This window comes from Juglans regia, chromosome 12 (assembly GCF_001411555.2).
Source record: "Juglans regia cultivar Chandler chromosome 12, Walnut 2.0, whole genome shotgun sequence".
In the NCBI taxonomy this organism is placed as follows: Eukaryota; Viridiplantae; Streptophyta; class Magnoliopsida; order Fagales; family Juglandaceae; genus Juglans; species Juglans regia.
This window is the reverse complement of record NC_049912.1, coordinates 4,523,218-4,536,342: the sequence shown is the minus strand read 5'-3', so window position 1 is coordinate 4,536,342 and position 13,125 is coordinate 4,523,218. Positions and strand designations below refer to the sequence as shown.

Here is a 13,125-nt window from a genome sequence, read left to right as displayed (position 1 = left end):
GAATGTGTATGGAATTTATTTTGGGGGCAGTTGAATTTGTATGTAATTTATTTGGACAGTTGAATTTGTATGGAATTACATTATATTAAGTTGTGAATTTGTATGAAATTTATTGGACTTGGAGTTGAATTTATTTGAGTTGGAACGTCTATTGAATTTTTTTGCCTTCGGGTAGTGTAATTTGACTTGAATTTATTGGACCATTCAGATTAACAATAGACCATCTAGATGCATAAAATAAACCATCCAGATTTATAGGAAAAATAATATATAAAATAATGAATATTTTATTATTATTTGATTTAAATATGCATAATCCAATGTGGATAAGTTTTTCATATGCAAAATCAATCTTCAAAAGATATGATTTTGCATATGAAGATGCATAAACCACTATCAATACCCTTAGGTTTTAATTTACTAAGTACAGGTGTTAATGGAGATTACTTTTATGCCCTTTTTAATCCCTTCCCATAGTATCTTGAAGGAGTGTTTCAAGTATAATTACATCTATAACCTTACGTTTAAGTATATGTTAATTATGAATATTATTGTGTCATTTTATTTGAAGTTGAGTTTAATTTTATTAAATAAATATATTAGTCATAAGCTCATTTTTATAAGAAAGTGTTTAAAGAATTTGAAATATATTTTAAAGTATACTATTGAGCCTAATATTTTAGTTAATATTTCTTTTGTCTATTTAGTCGAATTTTTAATAAAATTATTATGTTATATTTTAAATAGAAAAATTAACAAATATGTTAAGAATATTTAAATGATATTTACTAGATTTCTTATAAGATTGAATAATTATGTGAAGAAATGAAACCTATTTTAAGAATTGGGATTTTTTATGACTTATTTAAAATAGCCCAAGTATTCTACTGGATAATAATATGTTATTAGTATGGAAAACACTACAGACACAAAGGGATCCTACAAAGGGATCTCACACACTCATGTGGCACACTGTGTGAGTGTGCCACGTTTCTTTTTTTCTTACTTTTTATCCTCCTTCCATGCAAGTCCCCTCCCCTGCTCCCCCTTTCCCTCTCTGTCTCTGCCCGTCGCTACCATGGTGGTCGGGGACCACCCCAAGGCTGGAAGAGTCCACCTCATGAGCTGTCGTGCACAGGAGCTCCCATCCCCCCGCCGAACTATGCCGCTTGGACCGTCAGTAGATTCTGCCGGCCCTAAGGTGGTCCTCGACCACCATGGCGGCGACGGGAAGGGTGGAGACAGGCAGAGACAAAGAGGGAAAGGGGGAGGAGGGGATGGGACTCGCACAGGAGAGGCGCTACCATGAATAGAACGGTGTTGCATGGACCGCCGGCGGCTTTTGCCGGCCCTGAAGTTGTCTCCGACCACTATAGCGGCGACAGGAAGCGGAGACGGTCGAAGATAGAGGGAGGAGGGGAGGGGAGATGGACGGGAAGGGAGAAAAAAGGAACCGAAAAAAAAAAGTGGGGAGACGTGTCACGCTGTGAGTGTGCCACATCAATGTATAAGATTCTTTTGTGGGATTCTTTTGTGTCTGTAGCAGCTCTCTATTAGTATTTAAGTAATTTAAATATCAGGATTTATTGATTATGGTGTTAAACAAGATATTTATTTGACTATCTTTTAGATTATGAATTTAATTAAGTAGAATATTAGTACGTATTGTTCCTAAACAGATTTATTGATAGTTAATATTGCGTATAGGTAACGAGCTACAAAGTGAGATTCAAGAAGAAGCGTAGCGAGGTAAGTAATTTGATCATAAATTAGAATTATCACAGTTCAGCTTATATAAATTATTATTAGCGCCAATTCTTTGATAGCCATTTTTTATGTACCACTCATGTCATATGTAAACATGTCGTCCAACATAGCATACGATCATTTCATTCCGTATAATGTTCAAATTCATAAATTATAATTATGTATGTATTATGTCATGCATCTCATGTGCATAAGACACGTAAGCTATCTTAAGTTCAAATGCAAGATAAGATAAGATCAGTTAATCAGATGGTCATTTAGATGCATGGTACCAATGCAGTTCATATCAGGGTGGCTGTGCAAGCCACGGACTTAAGCGTGGTCCACCATAGTATGCCAGAATACTATCAGCAGCTCCCCTCTCAACCGCAGGACGTGGGGCCGATGCACAACCTCGCACACAGGGTTAAGTGTGTTGGCCAGTCAGATCAGTCAGTTAATTCAGATAGATCATTCATGCATAGCATAAATATCAGTATGAACAGTCATGAATTTTAAACTCTCAGCATGAAAAATTTTATGAAAACCTTATGTTTATTATGTTTACGTTGTGATGGATTTCTGGCTGAGTCTTCGACTCATTTTAGTTTGTTTTCATATTTTTAACCACCCAGATGAGGATGATGAACATGAGCAGGAAGGCCAGGATTAGAAGGAGCAATTGATTTATTTTCAGACCTTCTAGAATAAAAGTGCTTTTATGACATAAATTTTATTCAGTTTATTCATTTAATATTTTTGGAAGACATTTTATTCGACCTTTTTTTCTACAAAATAAATTCTAATTTTAGTTATTAACTATAAGATATCTTGCCGGGTTTATTTTATGAAAAACACATGACACTTTTAGACTACAAGTAGGAGGTGTCACAGGAATGTAAGAGGGTTGAATGAGATCAACAAATGCCTTAAAATTAGATCTTCGTTGAGACAATGGAAAGTAGACATTATATGTTTGCAGGAAACAAAGCTGGAGTTTATCACAAGAATAACTATACTAAGTATTTGGAGCTGTCAGTATGTAGGATGGTCTTACTTACCTTCACAGGGGGTTCCGGGGTGTATTTTGGCGATGTGGGACAAGAGAGTAGTGGAGAACATAAATGAATTTGTGGGAGAATACTCGATGGGGTGTTCCTTTAAAAATTCTATATAGATGGTTTTGCTTGGGCTTTTACGGGGGTTTATGGCCCTAACTTAGATTGCGAGCGACGATTGCTTTGGGATGAATTGGCAAGCTTATGTACTTGGTGGGAGGTCCCTAGGTGTATTGGTGGAGATTTTAATATGACAAGATTTCCTAGTGAAAGGTCGGGGCAGGGGAGACAAAACCATGCAGTGGTGGAATTCTCAAATCTAATATTTGAGTTAGACCTTATGGACTTACCTCTCATGGGTGGAGAGTATACTTGGTCTAATAATCAAGTTTGGTCAAGGCTGGATAGATTCCTTATATCTCCTTCATGGGAAATGCAATTTCCAAATTCTTGTCAGAAAATATTTCCTTGTGTTTGCTCTGATCACTTTCTCATAATGCTAGATTGTGGAGGAATTCCAGGAGGTAGAAGACCATTCAAATTCGAGAATATGTGGCTAAAAACGGAGGGGTTTGTAGAATTGGTGAGACAATGGTAGAATTCTTATCAACTAGAGGGTACTCTGAGCAAAGTATTGGCTGGAAAATTGAAGGCTTTGAAAATGGATTTAAAGAAGTGGGATGAACAGGTATTTGGTATTGTAATCTTACAAAAAAAGAATCTACTACAGGAACTACAAAGTTTGGAGGGTGTTGAAGCAGAGAACGAACGCAAATGACAAGTTGAAGTCGATTATTTTTCTCTCTAATAGGCTCTGCGAAGATGGGATGAACTATACAAATTGAGTTACTTCTTAAGTGAACTCGAAAGAAGATTAGCATCGAGCCTATAGGGATGGCGCCGAAGCTAAATTCAGCCATTAAGGAAGATCTTGTGTTATGGTCAATAGGAGAACATTAATTAATAATTTGACAAAGGACCCAACACACCCTTCTCCAATTCCAAAGACCTGAACCAACCCAACAAAAGAGAAACTATCCCCATCGGCCCATAAACTCACACCAGCACCGATGAAGGAAAAAAGGAAAATGGACTGTGATTAAAAATGCAAGGTCATAATTATCATGTAAACCAAAGACAAAACCATAAAGGTACAAGTATTTAGAGATCTTAATTAGCTTTTTGCAGGTTTTTGAAAAATTCTCTATAAATCTTGTTTGAAAATGCTTGATTGATTTATTGTAAAATAAAAAAAAGCTGTTAAACAAGTCATAATTAAGTACTCTATATTACTGCAAAAGACACCTGACATTTGACAATCACTTATCAGCAAACAATTTTTTTGTTTCACAGCCAACTAGCTAGCTCCACCTCCGTTGATAACACTTGATAACAATGTTTTAAGGAGTGGTCCACTTTTTTTACAAAGATACATGTCGGAGCATATCTATTTGGAGCTTGTACAAATCATTTCTCTATAAATATTATCCAAAAAGATTTATTGAAACAACTCATAGTTCAATGGAGTTTTAGAATAGACTCTCACCTACAATACCACTCAAACATCCATATCCCTGCAAAAATACTTGACAATTAATCAAATCACACAACATTAAACAATTTATAGCCAAGCTCCATCTTGGCTGATAATCCTTTCAAGTACCTCCTCTTGGATCCCTTAATGATTCGAGTAGCTCCAAGACACCTGTCCCAAGATCTGGTCTCCTTTTTCTGTTATTGTCAGAACACATCAGTGCCAATTCAGCCAAAGATTGAGCAACCTCCAATGGCCAACGTCCAGCCGAAGGATCCAAAAGGGATTCAAAATTGCCTGCAAGTAAGGCAGAGTTGACTTCATCTACTATAGAGTAGGGTGGTGATTTCCCTGTCAACAATTGCAGTAAAATGATTCCAAAGGAGTAAACATCAGACTTCACAGTAAGAACTCCGCTTTGAAGAAATTCAGGATCTAAGTAAGGCAAAGTTCCCTTTGGAACAGTGTTATGACTCAGTGTGACACTGTCACTTGAACTTTGATTGCGGCTTAACACGCGGCAAATTCCAAAGTCACTAAGTTTACATACATAGCTTGAATCAAGGAGAATATTGGCTGGCTTCAAATCTCCATGCACTATGGTGCGAGGTCGAGTACTGGAATGAAGATACACGAGGACAGAGCATAACTCTATGGCGATCTGTAGTCGAGTTTCCCATGACAATGGAGGACTGTTGTCCTTGCATTTGAGTCAATCTTCAAGGCTTCCATTAGGAAGATATTCATAGATGAGTGCAAAAGCTTCAGGGCAAGATCCGATGAGTTTCACAAGATTGGGATGCCTCAACTGACCCAATACATTAACCTGATATATATATATACAACCAATAAATTTAAGATCAAATTATTCAACCAAAATTTTTGAGATCAAAATAATTTTTCATTGAAAATGTCTCCAAACATGCTAACTTATTTAAGTAAAATATTTTTCTGATCTAAAAAACTCTAGTGTTTTTCAATTAATGCATATACAAACCTCCATTTGGAACTCTTGAGAGCCTTGGGAGCCATGAGAATGTAACATCTTTATAGCTACCTCAGTTTGTAGGCGACCTATATAAATGTTGCCATATCCTCCTTGTCCAATTTTCTGGGATTCATGAAATCCTTGAGTAACTTCTGCAATTTTAGAAAGGGAAAATTCAGGCAGCTCGAGCATGTATCCATTTGAGTCCTCTTCTTTTCTCTTTAGCCCTTCAGCTTCTTTCAGTGCATGATCACGCTCCATCTGCAATTCATCCCTTTCTTTCTGTAACTCTGCAAGTTGGCTCTTTAATGATATTTCCTGTTCTTTGGAAATCCATTGTTCATCTATGTATTTGTCTCTCTGATTCTCTGCATCTTGGGCCTATTGATCAGATTATTAGCAATTTCTGTAAGATTTAAAAAGCTTACAATTGTATTGTTTTCAAGCATATATGGTGCATGCATGTAGAAAAATTATAGACATAAGCTCCACATTTCTACACACCTCTTAAAAGCATGTGATTTTACTCTTTTGTCCTCATATTTTCTGAAATATTTTCATGATACGAGGGTAAAAGAGTAAAATTATATATTTTTAATTGATGTGCAAAGTGTGGAGCTTCTGTGCAGCACAACTCATGCATGTATTAGTCATGTAAAATGCACTATTTTTTTGCAAAACGTGTAATGAAGAGTGTAAAGAAAACCCCCATGAATTCAAAGCGTTGAAGAAGTTCACTTATAAGTAGCAGAACTCGTAACTAAAAAGCTTACTCTTCGTATAGCGTCAATCATATATCCCTCTGCTCTTTGACGCACGAGTGCCTCTTTTTTTAAAGCTGCCATCGCTTGTTGAAGCTGCTCTTCTAAGCTCCGCTCCTGCTATGATCCATAAATCCTTTAATTTCAAAGCCTTGTCGTGTTTTATACCCATTTGATTATTGATTGATTCAGATGAATAATGCCAATGAGAAATGTTAATTAAACATTTTTGGCATACATTAAATTTGCAAACACAGAATGGAATGTAACAGAATGCTTTGCACATACCACAACATTGTGAGTTCCATTAGAAGAAGTTGATATGTTACTTGAACTGGCAATCAACCTCGGACTTTGTTGCACAACTGAAGGAGCGAGATCCAGAGTAGAAGAGCTTCTTGAATAATCCAAAGCCGCCGGCGGAGAGAGTGAACAGCTATACCGCAATGCTTTGCCATTTCTATCATTCCATCCATTTAGAGTTATTTCAACCGGTCTTGTGGGAGAGCTTGCTGAGTAACTAGAATCCCCAGGACTCTTTGGAGATGAAAGCTCTTTAGAACGTTCCGGGAAAGGAGCAATTAGAGCAGCCAGAGCAGTGGTGCTCCTATTGCGCCGAACCGTAACAGACCGTAATTTGGGGAAGTCCGAGCATTCAATTACGGGACTGCCGACCCTATTGTTGTACCCCGAAGGACCAGACCGTGATCTATTTAGGTTTTGTTGTCCAGTTTCAGTGTCTGCTGCACTTGCTTCCCTATTTTGGCACGCTACTTCCATCAGCAGAATGATGATGATCACATAGAAAGAGGAGGACTTTGAAGTGTTTGCAAGAGTTTAATAAAATATTATTTTTTTAATATTATTATTATTTTAAGATTTAAAAAAGTTGAATTGTTTATTATATTTTGTGTGAAAACTTAAAAAATTTATAATGATGTGATGTGAAGAGATGAGATGAAACACTTCTTATATCTAAACGGAGCTCTGGCTGCGTTTAGTTGTTGAGATGAATTGAGTACGTTATGAATAGTAGTGAATTGAGATGGTAGAGTGTAAAGAAGTTAAGATGAGTTTAGATGTATTTATGAAAAGTTGAAAAAAATTGTGGAACCCACGTGGAAAGAGGTTTGATTTGAGAGTTAGGTGTTTGAATGTTAGAGTTAACTTAAAAAGATGAGTTTAGATGTATTTTGGCACATAAAAATTGGAGTATTTTGAAGTGTTTGCCGTAGTGTTTACATATTAGCTTTTGAACTTTCTTCAACTTAAAAAAAAATAAAGCATGATCCAAGAGTAATAAAGTATCATATTTGCAAAGGAATATGTATAGACCACCTCATTAAAAACTGAGACAGAACTACAAACAGAAAGGTAGCAAAAGAATGACATATTTGCAAGTGTAATTGACAAAAGCTTGGAAGCTGCAAATTAACCTGGTAAATATGAGGTGGCCCTTGCAAATGACTTGTACTTGACACGAGAGAGGTGCAGTTTTACACACATACTTCGCTTTCTTAGACCCCAGTTCCACTTTTCTGCAAAATGGAGCAGTAATTAAGCTACATCAATCCAAATATCAAACCATGCACATGATCATGCTGAATAAACCACAGAGAGATTTCGGCCTCTACAAAATCCTCAAAAATCTCAGGCAGCAAGTTTTCACATCACATCAGAAGTGTGTTTAGTATGGGGCTTACAGATAGGCCTAAATCTTTGAATATTCTAAAAAATAGAAAAGAGTGGCACTACAGCTACCATTGGGAGCTACCGTTAGTAAAAAAAAAATTATAGCGATAAAAACAAGCGGTAGAAACCATTGGTAAAAATAGTATAACTCAATAGGAAAATACTTTAACCACAAAAGAATTACTCAAAAATAAACCCTCAAACTGATGTGGCTTGATATAATACGTCAAATTGTAAAGTTATTTTTATTATAAAATAGATCTAACGAATTTCATGAATCCACATCAGTTTGTGAGTTTGTTTTATATAATCTTTTTTATTTCTGTAGCAATTCTCTAAAGAGAGAGAGGAAGACATAGGAAAGAGTACCCCAGAATAATGTTTGACAATATTCTTAAATATTACCTTTTATAGTGATTGGCCGATGTTGATCCTATGACAAGCTTCCTGATCCCATATTTAGAGATGAGTTTTAGGATTCCCACCCTAATAGAGTCCATTTCAATGGTTTGCGTTTGTGCCTGTACCTATATATATTATTTTGAAACACCACAGAAAAGAGGTCAGAAAACTGATCAGCACTCTCCTAACTGATGTTCCAATCCATGAGACGATCGAGAAGAATTAAAGATGCACATGAGAAGAATTTATACCCCCTTTTGTTGGCAGAAAAGAAAGTATTCCTCCATGATTGCATGCATATTTTGTGTACCAGTTTCCAGGCGTTCTCTGACCTTCCTTTCCGTCATTAAGCTTCGCACTGATCAAGTACATGAAGAGAAGACGACAACTCACTCAAATAACTCCAAAACTACTTCATAAATAATAAATACATGTGGACTCCAACGTGCTGCATGTTAATTCGGTTTATGATGATCAAGTTTTTTCAAAGATAGATATAAATAACTTGCCTAAAGGGAACAGCTTTGCAGGCTTGTGAACATGAATGATGCAAATCCTGCTTCCTCCGACGTTGTTCTCTATGGCCCAAGACAGGATTGATTTGCAGTCTTTCACATCTTTTCCCACCGCAACGTATGTGATCATATCCTGATGATCAGCCATGGAATTTCCTCAATTGATCTTATGCCTACTACCCGCCATATATATATATATATATATGCACTTCACTTTTTGTGAAAAGCACAAAAGTCCGACATGCAGCCAGAAATCATGTAAAATTATTACATTTCAAAGACTTTTGTAGTTCAAATTAGTCTGAACACATTTTCTACTTAACGCATGGACTTGTTTGGATTAAAAAACATTCTCAATTCATTTTATCTTATCTAAAAATTATAATTTTTCTATACTTTCAAATAAAATATAATAGACAATTCAACATACGTTTTGAAATCCAAAAATAAAAATCATATTAAAATATAATATTTTTATAATATTTTATTCAACTTTTAATTCTCATCATCTCATTTCATCTTATCTTAATTTAACTCAACTCATTATCCGAACTTTGCAATTTTGCTTAGTAAAAACTTGTGCCAACATACATTTGTCTCAAAAATAATTTTTATATCCATAAAATAACTAATACATAGATAAAATGTTTGGTTGCCGGAGTGAGTTAAAAATTGATCATTGATGAGGTTTACTATGTTTTCAATTTTATATAAAATGTTAAAATTAATTCATCTCAATTTATTTCATACATTTAAACACATTTTAATGAGATGTATAAAATATTACTGTTTATATATAAATTCAGATAATTTAAAATCACCTCGATATCAATATATATATATATAAAGACAATAATCAAAGACCAAACCGAATTAGAAACTGCATGTGTGCGTAGACTCTGAAATCGTCAAAGTCCGGTGATTAGTTAGCTGTATGCATGCATGTGCTAATTACAGTCAGCTTTTGATTGATAATTGCAACTACCCAATTCGTGTCCCCCCCGCGTAATATATTTTTATAGGAAAATAATTTGTATAATATTTAAGATTTGTTGAGGAGAATAACTTATAAAATTTAAATGAGATTTTGATAATGAGTTGAATTGAGATGAAAATTAAAAGTTAAAAATTAAATAAAATATTATTAGAATATTATTTTTTAATAATATTATTATTTTAAAATTTAAAAAAATTGAATTGTTTATTATATTTTATGTGAAAATTTAAAAAATTGTAATAATTAAATAAGATAAATTGAGATGAGTTAAAACTATTTTTATATTCCAATCATCTTTTTTAAATATTTTGTGCTTAATTCTAGTCTTTCCACAAATTTAAATATTTTGTCGTATTCATGACATAATATAATATATTACAAGTGGGAATCACATTAAAAAAACAAAAACAGGGTTGAAGGACTCGGCAAGTCATTCTTTTTTAGGAGCCAAAATGGAAAGCACGGTTGATGATGAGCATTTAAATGATTGCCTCTTAAACGACCATTATTCTCCATTGTGTTTTTAGAAAGAGAAGTTCTGACTTCTCCATAAAAAAGTCAAATTCCTTTGGTAAGTCTTGCCGTCCACCCTCCTCTCCATTTCTTCTCATTTTCCTCTTCATTTCTCCTACCTATGTGTGAATACATATACTTTCATGGAAGTATTTTTTTTCTCTCTTTCATCGGTTCGGTTTTTCTCATATATATTGTACTTCGGCCACCATTAGTTGACACGTGCTCCACCACACCACTCTATAGCCGCCGATCTACTAGAATGATGCGAAACTACGACAGAAATGTTTGCTCATGACCCTCCGCACATGGGCTTCACGTGGCGTCACTCTCTGACAACTTTACTGGCTATATCTTTCATTTTTAATAATATTTTATTAATTATTATAAAACTAATTTTTATTTTATTTTGGGATAATAATTAGAATGATGACAAACAAAAAAATATTTTATATTCCGTATAATATTTTTCATTTTCTCAAACTACATAAGATATTAAGATTTGAAAATTTAGACAAACATGCAAATACTATAGAAAAAAAGAAAGTAAGAGACACTATTTACCATTACTATAGCTTGCAACATGATATATGTATATATATATATATATATTTGTTAGGTAATTTTTGTTCACAGTCTCTAAGTTGTTACTAGTTCTTTTTTTTTTATAAGAAGTTGTTATTAGTTGAAAAGACATGAAGCGATAAAAACAGTAAATTATAAAGCTATCTTAAAGAAGAATGAACATCTTAATTTTAGTAAATTACTAAGTAGTAGAATTTGAGAATAAGCGTGGCACGAAAGAATGTGCCCGTCACCCGTGTGGTGCCGATAAACCATTATGTTGATACAAAAATTGTTCACACAATTCAACCACTCCATTAAAGTCCCCCAAAACAGAGCATTCTTTAAATTGTTATGCCAGGGATCAGCTTGCCATTCAAATAGGTAGCGTGCATGCATTTTATTGAATTGTCGTTACATATAGAACTATTCTTTAAATTCCCTATCCTTAAAAAAATAGAAAGAGATAAGGGAATCGTGGGTGTGGAATCTTTTGTAGGAGTTTGAAGTGGAACAGGTAGGAAGGGGAATAGAAGAATAGAAAGAGAATGGAAACTGGCAGAGAATGCGTCTAAAAAAGCACTGAAATTCAAACCAGCAGTACTAAAACGACAGATTTTCTTCAACTTGTTTATTATTTTATGAACAGTGCATCCAATCCTCATTATAGGCACCAAGTAGCCATTCAGTGTGACATTGGGATAATGCATATATATGCATGGATTGTACTAAGATTGGGAGGAGACAATTACATTGAGATAATCAAAGCCTGCGAATAATTTTATACTTGCATTATATATTAATTGCATACCAAACACCAAGGGGTCTAGAACTTCAGGATTCGTGATGGATATGGACAACCCATTGGGGGAAAAGTTTCAAATTTTAAAATCAAACAGTCTCCAATTGCTTTATTCTATGGTCATTATGAGGTTTTTTATGGTGTTTAATGAAAAGAAGTGCATGGTTTTAGGAGGATACATGATAATAAAAAAAATGTTTGGTGGGTGGGAGTGGGACTTGGGAGGTTGAGGCTGCTGGTGGAGACTTGCCAGCCTTTGCTCTCACGCCTGTGGAATTTATCTGATGATCAGTCCCGGGAACTGCGTTCTTTATATCTGGGCGGTGTGCTTCGATTTAACAGCCCCATAACTTCACTTTCAGACTTCATTTAAGGTCTGTTAAATCGCTAATACTATATATATATATATATATATATAATTTTGAAGTGTGTAGTTATTATATATATATTTTATTTGAAAAATAGAGATTATTATTAAAAAAAATAATTTTTTATAAAATACACACGAAAATTATGTATTTTACGACTGTAAATATAATTTCTCTTATTAATTAAACATATTCTTTTTATATATGATATTCATTCACCATAAATAAAAATTATCAATAAAATTTACGTACCATCATCTTCCTTAAAAAAAAACATATCTTCTTCAAAAAGATAACTTAATTCCGAGTTTGGACTTTCTTTTTGTCAAATTGTGTAAATTTTGAGGGCTACATTTGTTTAAGCTATGATTATAAACTGTTATTCAAGTTTTTCTCCGTCCATTCCGTGCAAACCCGCAAGCTTCATTTAATTATAAGATGAAGCAGTACGATCGTGGTGATGATGACAGAGATCAAATTTATTGCGTTTGGCTCACCTAGAAGACCGAATAATATTTGATGCAATTTATAAACTAATAATTAAAGTGCATTAAACATCTACATAATTTTAAAACTACCGAATGTACCGATCGAGGTTCTTATGACACCGTGTTGAATCCGCCAACGTTTTCAATTCAGATCATTTTTGTATCAACAAGCTGGTTACTAAGTATTAAAATATTATTAGAATATAATTTTTGTATATAATCTTATTTTGAAATTTGAAAAATTAATTTTTTTTGTATATTTTTTTAAAATAAAACTTGATTACAGATAATAGGTTACAATTTGTATTGATCATGTCCTTATCGGGCTTCTAGACTCCTTTTCCTGGTAGATGCTTTGTCCTTTATGCAATCCTAGAGGCCATTGAGCCAGGTAGTAGGTCGAGGCCCAGTGGGCTTTGTGAGGTAGGAAAAATTTTCTTACAGTGAGAATATTATTTTTTAATATTATTATTATTTAGAGATTTGAAAAAAATGAATTGTTTATTATATTTTGTGTGAAAATTTTAAAAAAATTATAATAATGAGATGAGATGAGATGAGATGAGATGAAATGAGATGAAACAATTTCTGTTTCCAAATATGGCCTAATTAAGACATGGGGCAGCTTTCTATTTTGCAAGAGAATTAACTTTCCTTGACATAGTGCAAACCACATGCATCTTTCGTCCATTGATGA

General features: G+C 34.1%; 1 protein-coding gene across 2 annotated transcripts in view; it reads right to left on the bottom strand.

Annotated features, from left to right (window-relative positions):
* The window catches only part of LOC109002031 (U-box domain-containing protein 33-like), a 43,283-nt gene extending 34,436 nt beyond the window's left edge, over positions 1–8,847 (bottom strand). Inside the window, exons 1-7 of one of the 2 annotated variants that reach the window (XM_035683871.1) lie at positions 8,691–8,847; positions 8,433–8,539; positions 8,185–8,306; positions 7,524–7,625; positions 6,376–6,844; positions 6,100–6,207; positions 5,336–5,707 (exon numbers count right to left, since the gene is read on the bottom strand). In XM_035683871.1, the coding sequence (XP_035539764.1) occupies positions 5,336–5,707; positions 6,100–6,207; positions 6,376–6,844; positions 7,524–7,625; positions 8,185–8,306; positions 8,433–8,539; positions 8,691–8,844 (1,434 nt within the window). In that variant the 5' untranslated portion in view covers positions 8,845–8,847. The remainder of the gene's footprint in view (positions 1–5,335; positions 5,708–6,099; positions 6,208–6,375; positions 6,845–7,523; positions 7,626–8,184; positions 8,307–8,432; positions 8,540–8,690) is intronic. The other variant, XM_035683872.1, reaches the window with a different exon arrangement.
* Positions 8,848–13,125: the final 4,278 nt, after the last annotated feature.